Here is a 27,089-nt window from a genome sequence, read left to right as displayed (position 1 = left end):
ACTGTTTTAACAAAACAAGTCACTCTCTAAGGACTTACCTCTAATACAACTCACTCAGCAGACATGCAGTGGATAAAGGAAAGAACAGTTTCTCTGCATTGCCTATAGACAGGAATTAATGTTGCACAACTGTTTTATAGATAAGTAATTTGTGGGAAGAAAAACCAAACTTTCAGCAACTTGGAGTAGCTTCCCGAGGGTCTCTTAAACTGAAAATTGTATCCAGTGTTGGTTCCATTTGTCAAACATATTTTTGATTTTGCTGTTTTGGAATTGGGCCCCCTGTTATGGTCTTCCCTAGATGGATGTCTGAGTTTCACATTCCACACTAACAATGTGGTCTCTTTCCGAGTTCCAGACCCAACTTCAAATTACCTCCTTCTTCACTGTATGTCCGCAGCCACCTGCATTCCCCCAGGATGGTATTCCACCATCGTACGGCCACTCAGGAGGCAAACTCATGAAACTGTTCATACCATTTCCCAACTTTTCATCTGTTCAAAGTGGAAGGCTGAAATGTTGGCCAAGTTTAGAATTAGGTGGGTTGTTTTATGTCTAATTTAGAAAAGCAACTGGAAGTTCTCACAAAGTCCTTATTTTTTTAACGATCAGTTCCACCACAAGGTCTCATTAGACTCCCTGCCCATTTCTGTTTGAGTAGCTTACATTAGTAGTTCCAGCTGGCTGACAGGCAGATCTTTGTAAAGCCAGCAAATGCATAGCCCTCCCTCTCAGTTGACCCTTTGGATGATCCGAAGATGATGACGTGGTCCCAGTCTTTGGGGAGCGGTCAGGGCACAGAATGCATTTACACAGGTAGCTACAGTACAGTGACAATTGTGCAAAAGCCCTGAGCAGAGAGCAGGTCGAGTGGCGTGGGCGGTGAGGCAGGAGCATGGGGCCAGGGAGGGCTGGATGCTGTGGTGGGTCCAGATGGAGAAGGAGACATTCTGGGTCAGCGGCCACCTGTCTGCAGGGAGGCAGGTATCTTATCAGAAGTGGCATGGGGCTCCCAGGGTCAGACAGGAAGTGGAGGGCAGATACCTTACCAGGTCCTTGCTTCCAGGTGTTATTGACCAGGCGATCGGGAACAATGGAATTTGAGTGTGGTTATAGGGTGAACAGAGCTGTGGTTCAGGAAGATGAATCAGGAAACAGTTCAGGGGAGAGGCTGGCTGGGAATACTGGCCCTGGGAGACTGCCGCCTCCACCAAGGGGCACAGGACGGACCCCTGAGTGGGGGCTGGCCATGGGGATGAAAGGCATTGGAGTCGTGTCCCCCACCAAGGTTCCCATGTGGGAAATGAGAGTGCACAGACCCTCTTTCTGAGGGCAGGACAGAACTTGTTTCCATTTCCACTGGAGGTGGACACTCACTGTTGCTTGTGGCTGAAGTTTATACATTTATGAACATAATTATGAGATGTACGGATTTGCACCCTGTGTTGACAACTGCTTGCAGTCAGAATTTTGTCCACTATCGTTTAGTTGACCTTATGCCACAGATGGGGAGTGGTTAACAGCAACAGCCCTGCAGCCAGATGCATGGGCGTGACTCCTGCCTGCTTCCCGCTGTGTGACCTCCATCAAGTTACTTAGCTTCTCTGTGCTGTACACTCCTCATCACCTGCAAAGCAGCACTAATGCTCCCTATCACCCCAGGCCGCTGTGATGCCTGGTTAAGGAGTTATATAAAGTGCGAGCTCAGGCCTGGCGAGCAGTAACCACTCAGTAAATTTAACACACCCTCTCTTCATTTGGTCACCCAGCAAACGCTTCTTAAACACTGTCTCTGCGCTTCTTTGCATGGCTGAGGATGACCAAGATGAACGAATAACCCAGAGCTCTTCTCCTAAGATACTCACATGCTCTTAAGGAGAGAAAGTCTTGGTAATTAAGTGCTTTGTCCCTGCTGGGACCTATGAAGGCTCAGAAATCAAGGACTGATGAGCTGGGCTTTTAAGCTGAGTTATTTCACATAACAAGCTTAATTTATAAGGAAGTGGAAGAGTGATGGTGAATCTTGTCTGCCAGAGAGAGAATATATTTGGATGCCGTAGAAAAGTGCAGTTCTTGGGGTGATAATTCCTCTATTCCCTCCCTCCAGTGAATCCCTTTTGCCCTCTGGAATTGTCTTTGGGTCAGCACACACATTCACCTGGCGACCCTTCCCGTGTCCATGTTTTCATTCTCCCTTAGGTCAGTCGCGCAGTTCCTAGGAAGCTCTGCAAATTATAGCACCTGTCGTTCTTATTTCACTTCATTAGATGAACTGCTTCCTGCAAAGTATTTTATGCGATACCTACATTTTCAAAATCAAATCAAATTTTTATTGATTCGAGATTTTCTTCACTGCTATTGTTTTTGCTGTCCACTTTTTTACGTGTTAAAATGCACATAACACAGTTTACCATCTTCACCGTTTTTAAGCACACAGCCTGGTGGTATTCAATACATTCATCATGTTGTTCAGCCATCACCATTGTCCAGCTCCAGAACTCTTTTTGTCTTGCAAAATTGAGATTTTTTGTTTTTTGAGATGGAGTCTTGCTCTGTTGCCCAGGCTGGAGTGCAATGGCGTGATCTCGGTTCACTGCAACCTCTGCCTCCTGGGTTCAAGGGATTCTCCTGCCTCAGCCTCCCGAGCAGCTGCAACTACAGGTGTGCACCACCATGCCTGGCTAATTTTTGGTATGTTTAGTAGAGACAGCGTTTTACGATGTTGGCCAGGCTGGTCTTGAACTCCTGACCTCAAGCAATCTGCCCACCTCAGCTTCCTGAAGTGCTGGGATTACAGGCATAAGCCATGGCATGAGATTTTTATTTTTATTTTTTTATTTTAACTTTTAAGTTCAGGGTGCATGTACAGATTTGTTAAATAGGTAAAGCCATGTCGTAGGGGTTTATTGTACAGATTATTTGGTCACCCAGGTACGAAGCCTAGTACACAATAGTTGTTTTCTGATCCTCTCCTTCCTCCCACCCTCCATCCTCCAAAAGGCCCCAGTGTCTATTGTTTCCCTCTGTCTATCCATGAGTTCTCATAATTTAGCTCCCACTTATAATAAGAACATGAGGTATTTGGTTTTCTGGTCCTGCATTAGTTTGCTGAGGATAATGGCCTCCAACTCCAACCACGTTCCTGCAAAGGATACGAGCTCATTCTTTTCATGGCTGCATAGATATTAATTCCATGGTGTATATGTACCACATTTTCTTTATCCAGTCTGCCATTGGTGAGCATTTAGGTAGAGTCTATGTCTATGCTGTTGTGCATAGTGCAGCAGTGAGCATACATGTGTATGTTTCTTTATAATAAAATGGTCTCTATTCCACTGGGTCTATGTGCCCAGTCATTGGATTGCTGTGTGGAATAGTAGTTCTGCTTCTAGTTCTTTGAGAAGTCTCCACACTGCTTTCCACCTTGGTTGAACTAGTTTACACTCCCACCAACAGCAATGAGCATTCCCTTTTGCTCTGCAACCTTGCCAGCATCTGCCATTTTTTAACTGTTTAATAATAACCATTCTGACTGATGTGAGATGGGGTCTCATTGAGGCTTTGATTTGCATTTCTCTAAGGATCAGTGACACTGAGCTTTTTTCATCTGCTTTTTGGCCACATGTATGTCTTCTTTTGAAAAGTCCATTTCATGTCCTTTGCCCACTTTTTAATGGGGTTGTCTGATTTATCTCGTAAATTTGCAAAACTGAGATGTTTAAGGTGATGTTAAACTGTGTTGGTCTGAGTGGTATACTGGTCAGGTGAGGCTAACCGTGGCAACAAACAGGGCCAGCATCTCAGTGTTTTCCTCAAAAATGGCGTCCTAGTCTAGTGTGGGTATGGGGGGGCACACTACCTGCAGGATCACTTAGGAACCAGGCGTCTCCCATCATCCCCTGGACCTTTTGTGTCTGCCGACAGAGAAGGGGAAAGAGCTCAGCGGAGCGCGTGGTCAGTTTTCAGGGCCCAGGCCTGGAACCATAGCCATCTTCACCCTCTTTGCATGTTCCTGTGGCCAGAATCCATCCACATGGCTGTGACCACCTGCAAGGGAGGCTGGGAGGGGCCCTCTGCATGCATGTCCAGGAGGAAAAAGAAACAGAGATGGGGGAACTCATAATGGTGTCTGCCACACATGGAATTACCCCAAGGGAGATGGGACAAGGAGCATTCAAGGCAGACGAGACTCCAGGAGTGTGTTCATCTGGGCCCAGACGGGGAAACAGAAACCACTGTTGATATTTACAGCCACGTGGGAGTTTATGCAGCAAATGGTGACACAGGGGCCAGAAGGGCTGCAATTCTGAAAGGGGGAGTGCGGTATTACTCAGAGACCGGGACTTTTAGACACACTGAATACAAAGAAGTTGAACTTGGAGATATGCTAGCCGGGTAGACTCTAAGCTCAACATGAAGAACCTTTCAGTAATTAAAGCCATCTGGAACCCTGGCAGGCAGTCCTTGAAGGAAGTGTGGTTCTCTTGTCTGACATGGCTTTGTCTGAGGCTACCCCCTTCTTACTGGGCAGTGTAAAGGAGGGATTTTGGCTCTTTTTGTTTATTTGTTTGTTTTGTTTGTTTGTTTTTTTGAGATGGAGTTCCACTCTTGTTGCCCAGGGTGGAATACAATGGCACGATCTTGGCTCACTGCAACCTCCGCTTCCTGGGTTCAAGCGATTCTCCTGCCTCAGCCTCCCAAGTAGCTGGGATTATAGGCACCCACCACCACTCCTGGCTTTTTTTGTATTTTTAGTAGAGACAGGGTTTCTCCATGTTGATCATGCTGGTCTCGAACTCCTGACCTCAAGTGATCCTCCTACCTTGGCCTACCAAAGTGCTGGGATTATAGATGTGTGCCACCATGCCCAGTCAGATTTTGGCTCTTGATGGGCACTGGAACAAATGGTGTCTGATCTTCTGTAATTCCATCAGAACACACTGATTGTACCCCTTGGGCATGTTCAACTTTGGCAGTTGGACACTGTATGAGTCTTTTCTCATGCTGCTATAAAGAAATACCTGAGACAGGGGAACGTATACAGAAAAGAGGTTTCATTGGCTTATGGTTCCACAGGCTGTACAGGAAGCTCTTTGTTGGCATCTGCTCAGCTTCTGGGGAGGCCTCAGAAAACTTACAATCATGGCGGAAGGAGAAAGGGGAGCCAGCGCTTCACATGGCCAGAGCAGGATGAAGGTGGTGGTGAGGTGCCACACACTTTTAAACATTCAGATCTCTTGAGAACTCATTCACTATCATCAGAAAAACAGCATGATGAGGATGGTGCTAAACCATTCATGAAAGATCCAATCAGCTCCCACCGGGCCCCATCTCCAACACTGGAGATTACAATTTGACATGAGATTTGGGTGGGGACACAAATCCAAGCCATATCAGACACTTTCATTTCTAAAGAGCAGCTATTTGAGCCATCAGACCACCCTCCAAGATGGTACCTGAGAGAATTCCTTGTGTCCCCAGCTACACGAGGTGCTGTGTCTGCCTCTGCTGCCTGGGCTGGGCCGTCAGTAGGGTTTACACCACGCCTCATGATTCTGCCCTGTAACTCTAGGGACAGTGGCATTTGAAGGTACTTCTGAAATTTATGTAAGAATCCAGTGCTTAAACTGAGCCTAAAGGACTAAGACATTCTTAGCAAAGCAAACCAATCAATGTGAACATACCCAAATTATGTGCACAACTGAATTGCTGTGTGCACAATAAATGGGCAGAGTCATCTACTTGTATCATAAATGAGAGGCCATCACCATCCACAAATGTGAGTTTTTATGGGTCCTCTGTTTATGTGTACATTTTGTTCCTGGCACATCTATTGCTGAACCATTTGAAAATTCAATTTTATAGGCAAGTTGATTTTTTAAAATGTTACACAAGGATTATATCATGAAGGGCGAGGTTATGTAAGCTGAATTAGCTTGCTTATTAATCACATTCACAACAATATTTTAGTTGCAGTTGTGCAATCTGGTCTTCTGTGCCTTTGGATGAGAATAGAACGTTTATGATCTTTATTAATGAAGTCATTAAGAATGCCTTTTCATTCAGTTCCAGTGTCATGAGGGAAGGTTTGTTGTTGGTAATCCCTTTAGCACAGCACTCCAGCAGGAAACCCCTTCCTTAGAAATGCACTGCCTTCACTTTTCTTAGCCCAGCATCCGTGAATGGATAATGCAGCTCATGCAAGGTGTGAGGACGCTGTGTGCCGGATGCTGGGAGTTTGCAAAAATGAATGAACCATAGTTTCTTCTCAAGAAACTTGCCATCTGGTAGACAGATAAGACATGGATGGAGGAACTGGATGGAGGCAGGATGTGGGAGGACCTTTGGGTGGCACAGGGCAGTAGCAAATGCCAACATGCACTCCCCATGTATCCCCACATACACTAACCCATCCAGTCCCCGCCATGCCTTGAAGAGCTCAGAGGAAGGCAGAGTAGTGGTTCTTTTGACTTAGGAGGAGAGAGACATTTCCAAAGCTGGTGCACTGCCTTCTGGGGCTGCTTGTCAAGTGGGTGGGCTGTGGACCATTCTGTTAGGAACCCTCCTGTCAGAATGGGGAACCCCTGAGAGCTTTATTCAGAGGGCGTCTTGACCCGAGTTGCATTATTACATTGCCCTGGTGGCACAAGGCTAGTTAGAGTCCTGATGTAGTTCAAGGAGAGAGGCATGGCCCTGGGATCACCCTAAAGCTCAAGAAATGGCAGCTCTTCCGCTTCTTGGTATGTCCATGTGAGATTCAACTTCCTCCCTGTAGCCATCTCAGCATCACCAGCAGCAGGGAAGCCTTTGCTGGAGGCTTCTGCCTCTGACGGTGCTGCTGAGACCACAGCTCTTCTACAGCCACAGGAGAAGCCTCAGGAAATACAGAGCCCACAGGCCTCTTTCTGAGGGTGTGTTGTCTTGTGTTTTAAAAACAAAATTCACTGAATGAAGATGGAAGGGTACTTTTCTGGGTTGCAAAATTAAAGTCATCCTCATAACAGACACCTGAAAAGATCTTGTCATCCCCTCTGTGTTCTGGTGGAGAAAAGAAAAAAAAACAGACACCCAAAAAGATCTGCAGGGGATAAAGAGCTGGTCATGGCAGGAGCTGAGCAGGGCACTGTCCTGCTACCTCATGTCTAGGACTGTGCGTGACGGCTCCTGGCTGAGGAACTGATCCCCAGAGCAGGCAAAGGCCTTGCCAGGTGAAGAGCCAGTGAGCTGGCATTTACCTGGAGCCCTCTATCTGCACCCTACTTGCAAAGTAGTGAAGGAAATTGTCCAAGGGGGCTTTTCTTACCTTGACAGGTGGAGTCTGTGTGGAGAATGTACAAATACTGTGTTCAGGTAGCAGGTGGATGACAGACACATGGCAGAGGAGCGGGGATCTGCAGCACATGGAAGGCAAGGGAACATGGAGAGAACTCTCATGGGCACCTGACAGGATAGGCCCACGTGGCCTTTGGGAAGGGTGGTGATCTTCCAACTCCTGAGAGCCCCTGCAAGTTTAAGCACAAGTGCACGAAGCAGCATTCACCCAAACATCTCGCTGCTTTCTCTCCTACCTGCCACCCCGTCCCCTTGAGGACAAGAACGTGGTATATAAGGACGTTTTCTTTATTGTTAACTCAGCTTAAACAGTCGCACAGGGCTTAGTGTGTCAGAGGCAACTGTGGGTCTCATAGGTCCTCCAGGATCCATCGGGTAACAAGCAGAGCAAAGGGAGAAAACCGATTGTGCTTCTGCTCCATCAGACAAATGCCCAAGCAACGTCCTGATGGGAGAATTATGCAGGCAAAATTGTATAAATGTAGTCTCATTCCTTGTAACTCTGAGTTCATCTGGGGAAATCACATCTGCAAACGCCATTTTTATCGATTAGATGAGTACCAAGATCTTTCTGTAAAAATAAATGCTTTCTTTCTTTAAAGAAAATTGGCAATTTGCCTTAAAATTTTTATTGAAGTAATTCTATTCTATTTGAATAACGTTGGGAGATAAAAACCCTCCATTATGCCTTTTTTAATGAGTTCTAATTCAGAAAAATCTCAATAATAGAAAATGACATAAAAGGTACATAGCATAATTCTTATCTTGTTTTCCTCACTGGTCCCTCTCATTGGCTGTATGTAATTGGCATCTCTTCAAAGAGAAAATGGGGAATTTTACCATCTTTGAATCAAATGACATTCACTTATTCGAGTTTTAAGACTGAATATGCTTTTTGAAGAATTTTCGCCTAAACCTTAGCATAGTTCCTTTCACAGGTAAGTATTCAATTAAAAAAAACACTGCTGAATGGGCGAGGTGCAGCTCACGCCTGTAATCCCAGCACTTTGGGAGGCCGAGGAGGGTGGATCATCCGAGGTCAGGAGTTTGAGACCAGCCTGGCCAACATGGTGAAACCCCGTCTGTACTAAAAATGCAATAATTAGCCAGGTATGGTGGTGCACACCTGTAATCCCAGCTACTTGGGAGGCTGAGGCAGGGGAATCACTTGAGCTGGGGAGATGGAGGTTGCAGTGAGCCAAGATCACACCATTGCACGCCAGCCTGGGCCACAGAGCAAGACTCTGTCTCAAACAAACAAACAAACAAAAGACTGCTGAATGTATGGAGGGGTCGACTTTAATTTTCTGCAGTCACAGCTTTTTCTAATAGAATGACAGGTGAGGAGCTATGGTTGCTTTCTCTCCGGACGGGCCATGTGTGACGTAACCGTCCTGAATGTTCATGTGCCTGTGAGTCACCTGGGGTCCTTGTCAACATGCGGATTCGGATTGGATCTAGAGTGAGGCCCGAACTTGTGCATTCCAGCTCTGCCAGGCAGGACTCTACAGGGCATGCTTTGAGTGGTGAGGGATGGAATATGAGCTCTTCACAGATGGTGCAGACATTTCTAAACCCTGAGCACCAGCACACCTTAGTAGCTACTGAGAAGTGCTTTCTGTTTTTGTTTTTTTAAGGTATGACACGGAGGGAAGAGGGCACATTACCTACCAGGAATTTTTACAGAAATTGGGTATTAACTATTCACCCGCTGTCCATCGGCCCTGCATGGAGGATCATTTCAACTTCATGGGTCATTTTACGAAGCCACAGCAGCTACAGGAAGAGATGAAGGAGCTGCAGCAGGGCACAGAGAAGGCCGTGCCAGCCAGGTGAGTGAGGAGGGATCTGGGGGCCGTCATCTAGAAGTCCCCTTTTACATCTGCCCTCACAGCAAGTTATTTTAAAATGGTACCTTCCTGTGCTGGCAAAGTTACAGGGAAATGATTATGCTTGTTCACTGCTGTCAATTCTAGAAACTAGTGCTAAGTCAAAGAGTAGTTGAAAAGCTACAGCCCTATTCCATCTTACCCAGGCACAGTCTTTTTTCTTTTTTCTTTGAGACAGAATCTCGCTCTGTCGCTCAGGCTGGAGTACAGTGGCATGATCTCAGCTCACTCCAACCTCCGCCTCCCGGGTTCAAGCAATTCTCCCGCCTCAGCCTCCCAAGTAGCTGGGACTACAGGTGCCCACCACCACACCCCACTAATTTTTGTGTTTTTAGTAGAGATGGGGTTTCACCCATGTTGGCCAGGCTGGTCTTGAACCCCTGACCTCGTGATCCACCCACCTTGACCTCTCAAAGTGCTGGGATTACAGGCGTGAGCTACGGCTCCCGGCCACCCAGTCGCAATCTTCTATCATTCATCATATTCTATGGGTCACCCTTGAAAATTATCCATTTTACTTATGGATGGCATATTGCCTGGCCACTGTCTTTGCCCAACTAGAATACAGGTTCCATAGGGATGTCTGCCACTTTACCTGGTGTCTGACACCAAACAGGCACTTGGTAATATCCGTTGAATGAATAAAGGAATGAACTAGACATATCCTTTAACTCACACTTCGACTTTCGGGACTTTATCCCAAGGAGATAATTCAGAAGAAGCCAACAGCTTAGCAACTGGAAGATGTGGCCAGCAGTGTGGCTTTTTTTTTTTTTTTTTTTTTTTTTTTGAGATGGCGTTTCACTCTGTCGCCCAGGCAGGAGTGCAAGGTGCTATCTTGGCTCACTGCAACTTCTGCCTCCCAGGTTCAAGCAATTCTCCTGCCTCAGCCTCCTGAGTAGCTGGGATTACAGGCACACACTACCATGACCGGCTAATTTTTGTATTTTTAGTAGAGACGGGGTTTCACCATGTTGGCCAGGCTGGTCTTGAACTCCTGACTTCAAGTTATCCACCCACCTCAGCCTCCCAAAGTGCAGTGTGTCTTTCACAGCAAAACGACAACAAAGGGAATACCTTCCAATCCCAAATTAGTGCACTGGCTTAGCAAAGAGTAGCCTGAAAGAGCATGAAATTGCACATGCCTGCTGTGGCCACTGTGGAAGAAGATGGAAATGTTTGTGTAAAGGGCTAGCAGGCAGTGACATTTTCGGCAGTATGTGTACCGTGAGTGGAATGATATCAAATATAGGAGCAGGTGCACAGGACCAGAAGATGCTGTGCAGAAGGTACCCCACTGGATTTGGGTGGTGGGAGCATACATGATTCCTTTCAATTTTTAAAACTGATATTTAATAGTTGTACATATTTTGGAGGGTATGTGTGATATTTTGATACTAATATACAATGTGTAATGATCAAATGAGGATAACTGGGGTATCCATCGTCTCAAACATTTATCTCTGTGTTGGGAATTCTACAGATCTTCTCTTCTAGCTATATATTTTTTTAATTTTGTGAGTACATAGTAGGAGCATATATATATGGTTACATGAGATATTTTGATATAGATATGCAATGTATAATACTTCAGGGTAAATGGGATATCCATCACCCCATTTATCCTTTGTGTTACAAACAGTCCAATTATATTCTTTTAGATATTTTTTAATATACAATTAAATCTAACTACTTTGAAATATACAATAAGATTATTGTATATTTCAATATAACATTTTATTGTTATATAATCGTATATAACAATATACGGTTTTTTTTTTTTTTTTTTTGAGGCAGTGTCTCACTTTCATCACCCAGGCTGGAGTGCAGTGGCTCCATCATGGCCCACTGCAGCCTCAACTTTCCAGGTTCAGATGATCCTCCCACCTCAGCCTCCTGAGTAGCAAGATTACTGGTACACACCACCACACCTAGCTAAGTTTTGTATTTTTAGTAGGGATGGGGTTTTGCCATGTTGCCCAGGCTGGTCTCCCACTCCTGAGCTCAAATGATCCACCCACTTCAGCCTCCCAAAGTGCTGGGATTGCAGGTGCGAGCCACCACACCCAGCTGAGATCGCCTTTTTAAACTCCCTCATATGAGTGAGAACGTGTGATATTTGTCTTTCTGTGCCTGGCTTACTTCACTTAATATAATTATGTCTAGTTCCATCCATGCTGCTGTGAATGACAGGATTTTATTCTTTTTTTATCACTGAATAATGTTCTATTGTGTATATGTGCCACATTTTCTTTATTCTTCCATTGGTGGACACTTGAGTTAATTTCATGTCTTGGCTACTGTGAGCAGCACTGCAATAAACATGGAAATGTAGACTTCTCTTTGATGTACCGATTTCCTTTCTTTTGGATATATACTCAGCAGTAGTATAGAATTTCTGGATCATATGGTAGTTGTGTTTTTAGTTTTCTGGGAAATCTCCATGCTGTGTTCCATAGTACTGTACATTACCACCAACAGTATATTTCTTCCACTTTCTCTGCAACTTCACCAGCATTTATGTTTTGTCTTTTTGATGATAGCTATTCTAACTGGGATGACATGATATCTCATTGTGGTTTTAACTTGCTTTTCCCTGATATCAGTGACATTGAGCATTTTTCACTTACCCCTTGGCCACTTTATATGTCCTCTTTCGAGAAATGTCTATTCAGATCTTTTGGCCATTTTTGAATCAGATTATTTATTCTTATGGTGTTGAGTTGTTGGAGTTCCATATATATTCTGGTTATTAATCCCTTGTCAGCTGGAGAGTTTGTCCATACCTTCTCCCACGCAGTAGGTTGTCTCTTCACTTTGTTCCCTTTGTGGCGCCGTAGCTTTTCAGCTTGATGAAATCCCATTTGTTTGCTTTTCCTTTTGTTGCCTGTGCTTTTGAAGTCTTATCCAAAAAATATTTGCCCTCACCAATGTCCTGTGGAATTTCCCCAATGTTTTCTTCTAGTAGTTCATAGTTTCTGGTCCTACATTTAAGTTTTTAATCTACTTTGAGTTGATTTTTTTCTATGTTGAAAGATGGAGATCTAGCTTCATCTGTCCGCATGTGGATATTCATTCTTTCCAGCACCATTTATTAAAGAAAATTTTCTTTCCCCAATGTGTGTTCTCAATGCCTTTGTCAAAAATGAGTTTGCTGTAAGTGCATAGATTTACTTCTGGGTTGTCTATTCTGTTCCATTGGTCAGTGTGTCTGCTTTTACACCAGTACAATACTCTTTTAGTAAGTACAACTTTGTAGTATAAGTTGAAATCAGATAGTGTGGTACCTCTAGCTTTGTTCTTTTTTTGCTTAGGATTGCTTTACCTATGTGGGGGTCTTTTGTGGTTTCATATGAATTTTATTCTTTATTTCTGTGAAGAATTACATTTGGTATTTTGGTAGGGATTGCTTGAATTTGTAGATAACTTTGAATAGTATAGACATTTTAACAATATTAATTCTTGCAATACAGGAGCACGGGACATCATTTCATTTTTGTGTGTGTCATCTTCAATTTCTTTCATCAGTGTTTCGTAGTTTTCTTTGTACAGCTCTTTCACTTCTTTGGTTCAACTGATTTCTAGGTGTTTTATATTCTTTGTAGCTGTTGTAACTTGGATTGCTTTATTTATTTCTTTTTCAGATTGATCACTGTTAACATATAGAAATTCTACTGATTTTTGTGTGTTGATTTTGTAGACTGCAACTTTACTGAATTTATCAATTCTAGGAATTTTTTGGTGAAGTCTTAAGGTTTTTTAAAATGTAAGATCATATCATTTGTAAATAAGGCTAATTTGTCTTCTTTCTTTCCAACTTGGATGCCCCTTATTTCTTTCTCTTACCTAATTGCTCAGGTTAGGACTTCCAGTACTATGTTGAATAGAAGTAATGAAAGTGGGCATCCTGTCTTATTCCAGATATTAGTGTAAAGACTTTCAACTTTTCCCTAGTCAGTATCATATTAGCTATGGGTTGTCATATATGGCCTATATTGTGTTGAGGTATTTTGCTTCTATATTCATTGTGGGGAGAGTTTTTATCATGAAAGGATGTTGAATTTTATCAAATCTTTTTCAGCACCTGTTGAAATTATCGTGTAATTTTCTCCTTTATTCTGTTGATGTGATGTATCACATTTATTAATTTATATATGTTGAACCAACCTTGCATCCCTGGGATGAATTCCACTTAATCATGATGAATGATCCTTTTAATGTGTTATTGAATTTTGTTTGCTAGTACTTTGTTGAGGATTTTTACATGTATGTTCATCAGGGATATTGGCCTGTTGTTTTCTTTTTTTGGTAGTGTTCTTGTCTGGTTTGGGTATCAGGATATTACTGGCCTTATAGAATGAGTTTGCAAGTATTCTCTACTCTTCAATTTTTGGAAAAGGTTTAGGTAGAGTTGGTATTAGTTCTTCTCTAAATGTTTGGTAGATTTTAGCAGTAAAGCCATCAGATCCTAGGCTTTCTTTGATGGGAGACTTTTTATGACTTCTTTGATGTTGTTACTCATTGTTGGTCTGCTCAGATTTTCAATTTTTTCATGGTTCAGTCTTGGTAGGTTGTATGTTTCCAGGAATTTATCCACTTCTGGGTTTTCCCATTTGTCAGCATAGTTTTTGATAGTAGCCTCTAATGATACTTTATATTTCTGTCATCTTCAAAGTTGTAATACTTCCTTTTTTTAATCTCTTATTTAATTCATTTGGACTTTCTTTTTTTCATAGTCTAGCTAAAAGTTTTCCAATTTTATTTATCTTTTCAAAAAACCAACTTTTAATTTTGTTGATCTTTTGTACTTTTTTAGTCTGAATTTCATTTATTTATGCTCTGATTTTATTTATTCCTTTCTACTAATTTTGGTTTGGATTTTTCTTGCTCTTCTAGTTTCTTGAGGTGCATTGTTAGATTGTTTATGTGAAGTCTTTCTATTTTTTTTAAATGTAGGCATTCATTGCTCTACATGTCCCTCTTAGCACTGCTTTTGCTACAGCCCACAGATTTTTGTTATGTTGTATTTCCATTTTCATTTGTTTTAATACATTTTAAATTTTCTTCTTAATTTCTTCATTGACCATTTGTTGTTTAGGAACATGTTGTTTAATTTCTATGTATTTGTACTGTTTCCAAAGTTTCTCTTGTTATTGATTTCTAGTTTTATTCCATTTCAGAAAAAAATACTTGATATGATGTTGACTTTTGCAAATTTGTTGAGACATGTTTTGTGACCTAACATGATGTATCCTGGAGAATGATCCATATGCTGATGAAAAGAATACATATTCTGCAGCAGTTGGATGGAAGGTCCTGTAAATGTCTGTTAGGTCCATTTGACCTAGAGTACAGTTTAACTCGATGTTTCTTTGTTGACTTTCTGCCTGGATGAGCTGCCCATTGCTGAAAGTGGAGTGTTGATGTACACTACTATTATTGTATTGTAATCTAGCGCTCCTTTTAGATATATTAATATTTGCTTTATCTATTTGTGTGCTCTGGTGTTGGGTTAATGTATATTTGCTATTGTTATATCCTCTTGCTGAGTTGATCCCTTTATATTAAAATGACCCTCATGTCTTTTTAGTTTTTTACTCAAAGTCTGTTTTATCTGATATAAGCATAGCTACTCCTGCTCTTCTTTGGTTTCCATTTGCATTGAATATCTTTTTCCATTTCTTTACCTTTGGTGTGTATGTGTCTTTATAGGTGAAATGAGTTTCTTGTAGGCAGCATATAGTTGGGTCTTGTTTTTTAATCTATCCAGCAACTCTGTCTACTTTCAAAATTTAAAACTAGTTACTCATGTCATATTTTTAACATTTATAACAGAGAAAAAAGTTGGGCTGCAACAATGTGACTACAGCAGTGAAACAGATTTTCTTGGCACAATCTCAATCCTTGGGCTCCTATCCACACTCCCTATACATGTATCTCTTACCTTCTGCTCTATAGCTCTGCCTTAGCTCCATCTTGCTCTTACCTGTTTTTGAGTCTGTCTCCTGTCTGTCATTTCAAAAGGCAAAATGCACTCTCTGTCCACCACCTCCCATCACACCTGAATGAATGAATGAATCTCCAAAGGAACTGAGAATGCCTGGGACACAGGGATGAAATGTAATAGCTAAACAGGGTTTAAGAGAAGAGCAGTTTGAACACACCCATTAGTTATGTCTAAGTTACTGAGTTATGAAGACTGAAAGCAGGGAATTGAGTTTGTGAAATTCAAAGTAAAATACGCACAAGATTGGTATAAATCAAATATGCTGCAAAGCTAATGAAAAAGTGGGATTTATCTTTACTAGACAGGGGTGGCCTCATTACCCACTCATGTCTTCTCGTCTTTCCTGCCCCTTGTGAATAATGAGGCTCTAGGAGAGAAACCGTGTGTCCTGGGCACTCCTCGCACACTCTTTCTCTGCCTCTGTTCCACACGGAGCATGGGCGTGCAGCTAAAAAACTGCAAGCTGCAAGACAGTGCATTTCAGATCATCCAGCTCAGTTAACTAATTCACTCTCACCCACTTCTCCTGGCCACACTCATACTCTTAGTAAAGAAGACAAATGTATGACCAATTTGTTTCCTTGAAAATGTTGGCTTGTAAAAATTTCCAAGTAACCTTGTCCTTCAGGATGGCCTGTTTTTAAATTTTGCTGTGTCAGTGGGTCTTTCCAATGAAGATTCAATGTTTCCAGGATTTTTTTTTTTAACCTCCTCATCTATACAGACACTCTGATCAGATTGACAGATGTAAGTCATGTTCCACTAAAGTGACCACAATTTTGTATTTGCCTCTTAAATCTAAGGGAATTCATTTTGTTTGGAGTGCCCCAAATCCATTTTAAAGATTAAGAAAAATATTTTTCCTTTTTGCATGTATTTTCCATGCCTTGCTCTTTTTGCTTGAGTTGAAGATTCAGAATCAGAATAGCAACAGTAAATGAGCCACATAACACGGGCTCATTCTAAAACGCAAATTGAAAGGTGTGCAGTTTTTCAGCAGCACCCGAGTGGGGACACCGTGTGTGTGAGGGGCTCTGTGGCCATCCCATTGGCCATAACAGTGTCCCCTTCTGGCCTCTGTCTTGTTGCCCAGACCAGGAACTGGACACAGACCCAGTGCCACTTTGTCACTGAGTGTCGGCTGACACCGTTTCTGTTTGGCACTGTGCTGTGATCTGTGCTCTAAACCCTCATTTACTCTGTGCACATATTTACTCTGCAAGTGAAATAATTACTGCCTAGAAACCAGTCCAAGAAATGCTGAATGCTTCAATTTTCTAAAAATATATATCTCAAAAAAAAAGTTTGGATTTTTTTTCTGCTTTCATTTGCTTTCATTTTGAAGGATTAAGTGGAATATAATAGTTGTGATGACGAGTAATCATTCTGCAACATGGGACTGAATTCAATGCACACCTGTAGGAGAATCCAAAATGCTGCCACTGTTGGTATACACGCACAGAGCAGTTCCTGCCGTTCATTTGTTTTAGGTGCTGAAATGTCATGGGAGCCAATTCCAGACTGGAGGCCAGCAAGGCAAGGGAGTAGATCACCCAGGGGTCTTCAAAATAAATGCCTCTCTCTTCCACCGCCCTGAATATTCCCACTGAATCTCATCTCTCCCAGAGTCCTGACGTTTCTCTTCCTATGGGTTATTTTTTCTAGGCATCCTCTCCCACGAACACGTATCTGAGGCGGTAGACAATTACCACCAAAGATTTCGTTTGTAGACTGTATAGCACATTCTTTCCCCTGGGGAATAACCCCAAAGCCAAGATCAAGCCTGAGCCCATCAGACAAGCATATTACTCAGTTTGTAAGGAAGAGCTTTTCAGGGACCTGGGTGAGTTGAAATTATCGAATTTACAGCTAGTCCACCATAGATCAAATGCAAGAGTGTTTCTTCTTAAAGATTTCTGCACTTTTTGAGCTCCTTAACAATAATTATTTCAAGTCAGGAGAGAATTTTCCCAAACCCAAAATTCAGCGTCACTGAATCACAGAGACTTGCATACATCCTGTAAGAAAATCAGCCCTGAAGCTGGGAGCGACAGAAAGATGCTGTGCTGTTTCCCTCACGGTGCGTGAAAGGCCCAGGCTTGTCCTGATTCTGCCTGAGCCTCCCTTGCTGTCCTGTTCCTGGTCTAGAAAGTCGGGCTGATGATACCACCTTGCAGGGCTGAGAGGTCACATGTGAGTGTATACTTGAGATGGCAGCATGGCCTTTGATTTGTCCATTGCTGTACCCTACCTGGCGGCTGTTTTTTAACAATGACAATGCCTGGTTAGAAAAACAAAAAACAGGGGTCTCTGGCACTCCCTTGCCCCAGCACCGACAAGGCCCTGTCCCTGTCCACACTCTTCACTCGCTGCCCTCCTCCACTCCTCTTTAGGGCCTTGGCACTGGCTGTTCTCCAGTCCCCGGCTGACTCTTTTGCATCCCGGTCTTCACTCAAGAGCCTACAGCCAAAGTGACTATAAACCTACGAACCTACAAACCTTACCTACAAACCTACTGTCTTTTTTTTGTTTTTTGCCTACAAACATACTGTCCCACCGCGCAGTGTACCTCTATCTTCTCTTACCGTCCGTCTCCCCACTACTGGAATGGAAATCCTTCTAGGGATGCCTCTTTCTTTCACTAAATGTGTCCCAACACCTACAGCAGCATCTGGCACATCATAGGTGCTCAACTAGTGTTTATGGAGAAGGAATGTGTATTTCACGTGTCTATATGTAATGTCACTAGCTTTTTCAATTCTTGGTTCCATTTGTAAAGTACCAATTCTAGTAAAAAGACAAAGTTGTCATTTCTCTAATGTGGTTTTGCTAATGACGGTAATAACAAAATGATAATGATACAGACTTACAACTTTTCTGGGATACCCTTTAATGTCAGTGTTATACTGAGGTTGTAAAACATTTTCAGAATTAGTTATTAGATGAGCCATCAGCTCATTGCATTAGAACAATCATGAAATGTTTGCTTTCAAGGAGTTATTTGTTTTCCTGATTTTAGGGCATATCTCCAATGTACTCTCTTTCAGGGATAAGCTTATGGATCATTACCAAGATATCAGCAAAGCACTCACCAAAATCGATAAATCCAAAACCAACTACATATCCATATGCAAGATGCAGAAAGTGCTGGAAGAATGTGGCTGTTTTCTTACAGAAGAGGAGCTGACCCATCTGCTAAACAGGTCTTTTTTGACTAAGTTAAATATGTTTCTTGCAGCCCTGAAAAACATGCTGGAGAGTTCCCTTTGTTTCTTCTGTATGTCCACCCAAACAGCCTTCTGAGATGAAAATATCCTCTATGTCTTCCTGTTGGCTGGGCTACATAAGAATGGGCTTGCATCCACCCAGAGCAATAAGAGAAAGCCCTCTAACAAATGAATAACTTTTCCTGATGTGACTTAGTACCAGTGCCACCATTTCTTAATGTTAGTGGGGACTTTTGTTTGTTTGTTTGTTTGTTTTGAGATGGAGTCTCACTTTGTCACCCAGGCTAGAGTGCAGTGGTGCAATCTTGGCTCACTGCAACCTCTGCCTCGTGAGTTCAAGTGATTCTCCTGCCTCAGGCTCCCAAGTAGCTGGGATTGCAGGCACCCGCCACCATGCCCAGCCAATTTTTGTATTTTTAGTAGAGATGTGGTTTCACCTTGTTGGCCAGGCTGGTCTCAAACTCCTGACCTCAAGTGACCTGCGCACCTTGGCCTCCCAAAGTGCTGGAATTATAGGCATGAGCCACCGTGCCTGGCCAACATTAGTTTTCATTTTATCCAAGTTACTCAGGCACTTTGGCAGGAATCACATAGTTCTACCAGGCTTGTTACTAAAACCAGCAGTCCATTTGCCCTGCTTTGGCCCTGATTTACCTACCCAGAGTCAACAACTTCCAACACCACTTCTGACTGATGTCTTTTGATAGTGAATGTCCCTACTTCTAAGTGACAGGCATATATTGCTACTTCTTGATTTTTCACTTTTAGGTAGTTTTTACTGACTTACTACCAGGAAAATGTGGGTTTAACTCTTTTCCACCCATCCCATGCCACCAACCATCTCACCCCCCTCAGCCTCCATTACCCCACACGAAAATTTACCTCCACATGCCACATGCCTGTTGTATTGCTGCATCCGTTTTGGTTCACTCCACATTCTGGATCTACATTGCTGTGACTAGCTCATCACTTTTCTTTTCTACATAGCACTTTTTCCCTGAAGTCAAATTATCCTATTTCTTCTGTTCATTTAGTTTCCTATGTACTTATTCTCTTACTAGTTAAATCCCCAACTTAATCTCTTTCCAGTGCATTGAGACATATCAGCTATGTGTCAGCTTCATCTTATTGAAGATTGCCCTTTTCATGTTCTTGAATTCTTAGAGAGTTTCTTGACTTATTTTATTAATGAATTCCTCCCCTGTTCTATTCTTCTGAAACTCCTATTGTGATTGAATATTGAACTGCCTGAACTGTTCTCTTATATATTTTAAATCTTTCTTTCTCCTTTCTCTTTTTCTTTTTGCTCCACCTTCCAGGAGAGTTCCTCAATTTTAGCTCCCAGTCCTTCTTTGAGATTTTTGTTTCTGCTTCCATACTTAACATTTTTAATTACTAGAGCTCAGTTTTGTTTTGTATGTGTTCCTTTTTTATAACATCCTATTCTTGTTTCATGGATGCACTATATCATTTCTCTGAAGATATTAACAATAGGCTTTTTAAAAAAGTTTTCTTTACCAGATAAATCTCTCCTCCATGTTGCTTTTAAAAACTACTATTCATGTTGGATATTTTCTTCAAAAATATGTCCATACTAAGAGTGGGGGACAGGGTACTAAGTTGTAGATTAGAAGTTCTACACAGGTAGGTGGAGTTTGTTGACTTTGGTCTGAACTGTAGTGTAATCTGGCTTGAATTTTAGTTGAGGGGCCCCCAATGTCAGTATCTTTAAAATTTTTTGTTTGGCCTTGTCAGATTTACCAGAGAACAGAGTTGCCAGATAAAATACAGGATGCTCAGTTAAATTAGGACTTCAGATAGATGATAATTTTTAAACATAAGTATGTCTCATGCAATATTTGGGATATACTTATACTAAAAATTTTGTTGTTTATCTGAAATTCTAATTCAATTATGTACCCCAGTAGATTTAGTGTGTTGATTTGTTTATTTGTTTGCTAATTGGGCAACCCAATGAGAGGAGACTCTTTGGTCTCCTGTTGTCAACACTTTGGGAGCTCACTGGACACAGAAAGCTGGATGTTTCACCAGTCACTATGGTAAGCTGAATCATGCCTCCCAAAGACATCCAGGTACTGATTCCTGGAATCTGTGAACTTTACCTTTACTCATGTGACTAAGCTAGGTACCTGGAGAAGGGAAGATGAGCCTGGAACATTTGGATAAGCCCTCAATGCCATCACAGGTGTCCTTAGGGAGGCAGAGGGAGATTTGACACAGACAGATGAAGTCCATGTGACCAGGGAAGCAAAGAGTAGAGTGATGTGACCACAAGCCACGGACTGCCAGCCGCCCCCAGAAACTGGAAGAGGCAAAGAACAGATTCTCCCCTAGAATTTCCAGGGAGAGTGCACTCATTTTAGATTCTAGCGTCCAAAACTATTGGAAAATCAATGTGTGTTGCTTTAAGCCACCAGATATGTACTACTTTGTTACAAAGCCATAGGAAACTAACAGTCAGTGTATACACTTTTTATTAATCCTCCCCTTTTCATTAAGAACCCTCCCTACCTTGGACTAGGACAGATGCCCTCCTGCTCAGAAACACCATCTCCAGGTCTTCCATTTGGGTAGGGAGGGACAGGCACCCAGGCACTTGAAGTCTGGCAAGGGGTCTGGGGTTTACATGCTTCTCAGACTGTCTTTTAATCAATCCTATTTTTAACTCCTCCTTTAGCTTCACTTCTAGATATAGCCATCACCAGTTCCAGGACCTCTGAGAGTATTTGCAGGGTATATTGGATTTTCTGTCCTCCACATTGCCTCTGTTTGTTTTAGGAAGTGATTTCTTGGATTCTGATACATCTATTCCCATTATCCATAGATTCTCCAGCAGCTGTTCTCTTCTTCCACATAATCCTTGTCCTTAGGAGTTGATGCCAGCAGTCCCAAACTCCAAGCACCAGAATCACTGCAAGGGCTCATTAAAACTCAGATTGTTGGGCCCTTTCCCCAAAGTTTCTGATTCAGTGGGCCTGGGAATGTGCATTTATAACAAGGGCTCAGGTGATGCTGACGCTGCTGGACCCTTGCACCCCACTTGAGAACCACTGTTTTATACCTTTTTAAAACTCCCTTTTCTGTCATTTTAGAAGAGTTTTGAGTGGTAACGGAACAAGATATGTGTGTTCAAGCCACTTTGTTTAACTGGAAGTCTTACTCACATGCACTTCTACCCTGAAACAACTTGAGCTAATTGCCTCCTCTGACTCCTATTTCTGTCTATATAACTGAGTTGTGCTGACAGAATGCATGACTTATGGAGAATATTAGCACCCCTCTTCTCTTTAAAAAATTGTTTATCCCTTGAGTCCAGGAATTCAAGGCCACAGTGAACTATGATTGCACCACTGTACTCCAGCCTGGGCAACAAAAGCGAGGCCACATCACACACACACACATCAGTGGTTGCTCAAGAGTTTGCAGTATACATTTATAGCTAGGCTAAGCCCACCTTTAAGTAACACAATAGAACTTCATGGGAGGTACAGGAAACTCATAACAGGGTATTTCCAATTTCTCCCTTCTGCACCTGATAACATGGCTGTCATTCATTTATCCATGTGCTATAATCACCCAATACATGGTTGTTATTATTACTCCTTTGATCAACTAAGAGTGAGAAAATAAAAGACGTTATTTTACTGTTATTTATTCCTTCTCTGACACCCTTTCTTTATTGATGTACATCTGTGTGATTTTCCTTCTCTCTGAAGAATGCCTTTTTATATTTCTTGTAGGGCAGGGCTGCTAGTAATGAAGTCTCTCAGTTTTGTCTGTCTGAGAAAGTCTTTATTTCTCCTTTATTTCTGACAGAGAATACTGGATTTAGCATTATAGGCTTAAACTGTTGAAATATTTCAACACTTCAAATATTTCAGTCCACTCTCCTCTTGCTTGCATGATTTTCTGGCAAGAAGTCTGATATATTATAATTCATTATCTTTGTTCCTCTATAGATAAGGTTTTTTTCCTAAGATTTTCTGGCTTCTTTCAAGATTTTCTCTTTGTCTTTAGTTTTCTCCACTTTGAATATAATATGTTTAGGTATACATTTGGGGGCATTTATCCTGCTTTGTGTTCTCTGAGCTTCCTGGATCTGTGATTTGCTGTCTGTCATTAATTTTGGAAATGTTTCTATCATTACTAATTCAAATGAGTTTTTGTCTTTGTTTGTTCTTTTGTCTTGTTTCTTTGTTTATTTATTTACTTATTTCTCTTTCTCTTTCTGGTATTCCAATGATGCAGGTGTTATATATTTTGAAATTTTCCCACAGTCTTTGGATATCTTGTCCTATCAACCCCAACCCCCGTTCTTTTTTTCTTTGCATTTCAGTTTGAGAGGTTTCTACTGACATACTTACACCAATTGCTGAAAATCATATCACATTTGTCTGAGATCCTTTGGGCTGCTATTTAAAAAATATACAAACTGGGTGACTTATAAACAACAGAAATTCATTTCTCACAGTTCTGGAGGCCAGGAAGTCCAGTATCAAGGTACCAGCAGATTTAGTGTCTGGTGAAAATGCCCTGGATCATAGATGTCTGTCTTTTCACTGTAACCTCATGTGGCAGAAGGGACAAGAGTCTCCCTGGGGCCTCTTCCCCCACCCCACCCCCGGGACCTCTTTTATAAAGACACTAATCTCATTCATGAGGACTCTGTTTTCATGACCTAATTACCTCCCAAAGGCCTTGCCTGCTAAAAGGTCATTACCTTAGGAGTTAACATTTTAACATATGAATTTTGGGGGTACACAAATAGACCATAGCAACGTTTTAAATTTGTTTCATATCTATACTATGATTTTATCGGATAGGTTGTTTCCTGGAGTTTAATTTATTCTTCATCTTCCTTACAATATTTGCCTTTGTTTTACCTTGTCAAAGACAAATTCATACTTAAATAAAAAAGACTTTATCTGAAAATACTATTGCAACAGGGAGAGGAAGATTATTATAACAGAGAGAATGCCCCAACCATGAAATCTGTAAGCATCTCAAAGAGCAAGCAGAAGAGGGCTTTTCTTTAATAGGGCAGAGCAAACAAGGATAGAAAGAACCAAGCATGGGGAGTAGGATGAATGGATGGTGTGATCAGACAGCTAGGCAAGAAACATCTTTCCTGTGGTCAGAGTCCTTGACGAGCTATCACGGAGGAGCTATTCCACATTCTGATGATGGTTTAGGCTGAGATGGGTCCAAGTTCAAGGTTCTGGAGAAAGGAGAGTAGTTTGACTAAACTGTGGTCAGTTAGCAGGTATTTTGTCCAGATTAGTCAGCGGGTACAAATAGTTCAGCTATTTGTGAGAATGAGAATGGGAATTTGGAGTGTCTATGTCCTTGTTATTAGAGGCAAACCTTGGGACGTGTATGAATCTTTTCTAAGTCATATGGGGAAAAGGTAGTTCTTTGCAGTAGCCTTATCCAAGGACATTAAGGTTGGGGTGATTTCTTTAACCATCACTTTTTTCTAGAACAGGGCTCAAAGTTCAAAATGTTTTACCTTCAGAGTTCCCCAGCTTTCTATTCCACTTTCTGCTCTCTTGAGTTTTTTTTCCCCCGGCATCTCTATTGGAGAACCTGGTCCCCCATTTTCCTGCTCTGGGTCTGTGATCCCAAGAGCATCCTGCACTGCCTCCACTATCGTCTCGGCTGAATCCCCTGTCTCCTATATCCCGCATCTTTTTATTTCTTGATTTACATTCTTTTGCTGGAATACTTCCTGAAGTAATCCCATAAGAATGGGTGGACAGGAAGTAAATTTTCTGAGTTCTTACTGAATTGAAACTTTAAAAATTCTTCTTCACACGCATGGCTGCCTTGTCTGAGCATAGCATCTTAGGAAGAAAATTAATTCTCTTAAAAGTCTGAAGACATTAATCCATTACGTTTGAGCTATGAGAAGTCCAATGCCTGTATGTGTGTGTGTCTGTGTGTGTGTGTGTGTGTGTGTGCGTGCACGCACATGTGCATATAGAAAGGAAGGACCATTTCATCCTAATATGCCTATATATTTTTTCTTCCTTAAACAGGATCTCCTCTCACTGAATCTAGTTCCAGCTGAACAAAAATTCATGTGCATTCAATGAATAAATCATGGAAAAATAGCAGATAAATTAACCAAATGATTATAAGAAATTCTTGTTAAAACATAGTTAGGCTTGATACTTTCATAAACAACAACAAAAGGACCGTGGGATGTCTGTGGCGCACCTTTCAATAGGGGTGATCAACTTTTTTATGCACTGAAACCTTAATAAGGATCCATTGCTCAGTTGCTTGTTTCTTCTCAAAGACCTCTTGATGATAAACATCTCTGTTATTTGTAATTATATGTAGATTATTCTTTTCTAGATCCAAAATAGACTTTTCTAAACACGACTGAGATTAGCATATGCATATGATTTTATTACTACATTTTGATACCACGTTGGCAATTTATCACGCCGATGAAATAGTGTTGATTGTCCTTTTCCTCCGTGTCTCCATCATGCAAGCCGACCTGATGCAGGGCCTGTGCAGGCGGCTCTGCAGCTGTGGGTTGGAATAGCTCAGCTTTGGCTCCTCTTCTTTAGAAGCAGATATCTGAGGCACTGGAAACTTCTCCCTCCCACTTACCAGCGTTCCAAGCTCTTCTAGGTTGACACTTGTACCCAGTCCTGCTGAGAGAGAGTTTAGGTGTTTAAGTGCCAGCAATCCCCCCGGGAATTTAAGTTGTAGAAATGTGAACTTGGAATGCAATTAAACTTTATTTTGAATTATTTTGCATCTTTAATACATACACTATATGTTCCATGAGACTTTTGGATTTTACCTCACAATTTAGTCTTCCAGAACTTAAGTAATTTCTTCTGTGTCAGAGTCAAGGAGATTCAGGAACCTGTTTCCACAGGGATGTCCTTGCTGAGCCATCTATGCAGGTGGAATTTTTATTGGAGAAAATACTCAGCTAGATGGGTTTTGCAAAATGTTTTTCGAGTGCTTTGAGTTTGACAACTTCATTTCAACCACTCAAAGAGAATGTAATGTATGTTTTACTCCGTTCCTTTCTTCTTTTCACTGTCTTTGACATACTTCCCTTCTTTCCAATCCCACTGCCATTTCTAAGTCCAAGCCCTCCTTAGTTAAGGCCTCCATGACCCCAGGAGCCTCCCATGCAGGCTCCTGCTCTCTGCCACTGCCACCACCCCACAGTCTAGCTTCCAGACCGTCTTTGAGCTGCTGTCAGATTTATCTTCCCATGACACTGCTCTGCGAATGTCACATCCCTGCCAACACACCTTCACGTGCCCCCATCATAGGGCCGGATTCTCAGCCAGACCCCTCCCTTACCATCTTGTGCAAGGCCATGAACCCTGCTGTGTCCAGCCTTCAAGCCTCAGGTCCTCAGACTGGGCAGCTGTGGCCCCGCAGCCAGCAGTGAACAGCACTCTCCCGTCTCATCACCCTGTGCCCTCGTATTACAGGATGTGTGTGCCTGCCAGAGAGCAGAGCTACCTGCCATGTCTACACCTACAAGGCAGGGAATGGTGTCTTAAAATTATTCATTTTCCTCACATTGCTCCATGCTCAGCAACTGTTTGTTGACTGAATAGGCAGTAAGGTGGCCTTTTAAATGAATATGTTCTTTTCTTTCTTTTGGGACAAGCTGGGGAGTCAGCCGGCTTGATAATTCCATCAATTACCTCGACCTCCTGAGAGCACTGGAGAACAGCAAGTCCACAGGAGCTCAGCCCAAGGAAAAAGAAGAGAGCACGCCAATCGATTTTGCAACACTGAATCCACAGGAGGTTGTGAGGAGGATCCAGGAAGTGGTTGAGTCCTCCCATCCGGCTTTGTCCACGGTATGACAGGCTGAAAGTGCTTGATTGTAAAAACTCATCTTGATTCATGAAAATGCCTCTCAGCCCCACCCTGAGACCCCTCCCACCTCTGTCCGTTCTTCTTAGGGCGTCTAGTTAGCCAAGAGCGGAGTCTTTATGTGAGCAATGTGTCTCCACTCTTCCACCTCAGCACCTGCTCTCCAAGGTGGGAGTGCTCAGCATGGAGCACATGCTGGGTCTGGGGTGAGGTCACGGGGCTCTGCGCAACAGAGGCGGAAAGCAGAGGCCCCTGGGGAGAGTGCTCAGCCCACTGCGTGGCTCTCGGCGCTGCGAAGCGCCGGGTCTGCGGCGGTGAAGGACTCAAGGTGCCTGGAAGAGGCTGAGCTGCGCTGGGCTGTGGCACAGACTCCGCTGTGAGGGCCCCCAGGCGCAAGGGCCGGCACCTGGGTAGGTTGGCATCTGCGTGGTGCTGTAGACGTGTAAGGAGTGACGCCTGCGCGCGTGGGGAGTGACGTCCGCGTGTGGGGAGTGACGTCCGCGCGTGGGGAGTGACGCCTGCGCGCGTGGGGAGTGACGTCCGTGTGTGTGGGGAGTGACGTCCGCGCGTGGGGAGTGACGCCTGCGCGCGTGGGGAGTGACGTCCGTGTGTGTGGGGAGTGACGCCCGCGCGTGGGGAGTGACGTCCGTGTGTGTGGGGAGTGACGCCCGCGTGTGCGAGTGACGTCCGCGTGTGGGGAGTGACGCCCGTGTGTGGGAGTGACGCCCGCGTGTGGGAGTGACGCCC

General features: G+C 42.8%; 1 protein-coding gene across 1 annotated transcript in view; it reads left to right on the top strand.

The window, feature by feature from the left end:
- EFCAB6 (EF-hand calcium binding domain 6) overlaps positions 1-27,089 on the top strand; it is a 274,701-nt gene that overhangs the window by 196,063 nt on the left and 51,549 nt on the right. Inside the window, exons 23-25 of the mRNA XM_032261403.1 lie at positions 8,970-9,164; positions 18,276-18,431; positions 26,131-26,326. Of these exons, the coding sequence (XP_032117294.1) occupies positions 8,970-9,164; positions 18,276-18,431; positions 26,131-26,326 (547 nt within the window). The remainder of the gene's footprint in view (positions 1-8,969; positions 9,165-18,275; positions 18,432-26,130; positions 26,327-27,089) is intronic.

The sequence above is a fragment of the Sapajus apella genome, unplaced genomic scaffold (genome assembly GCF_009761245.1).
Source record: "Sapajus apella isolate SASKATOON/1434 unplaced genomic scaffold, GSC_monkey_1.0 scaffold123, whole genome shotgun sequence".
NCBI classification, from domain to species: Eukaryota; Metazoa; Chordata; class Mammalia; order Primates; family Cebidae; genus Sapajus; species Sapajus apella.
The sequence above is the reverse complement of the archived record's forward strand: the minus strand, read 5'-3'. Positions and strand labels throughout refer to the sequence as shown.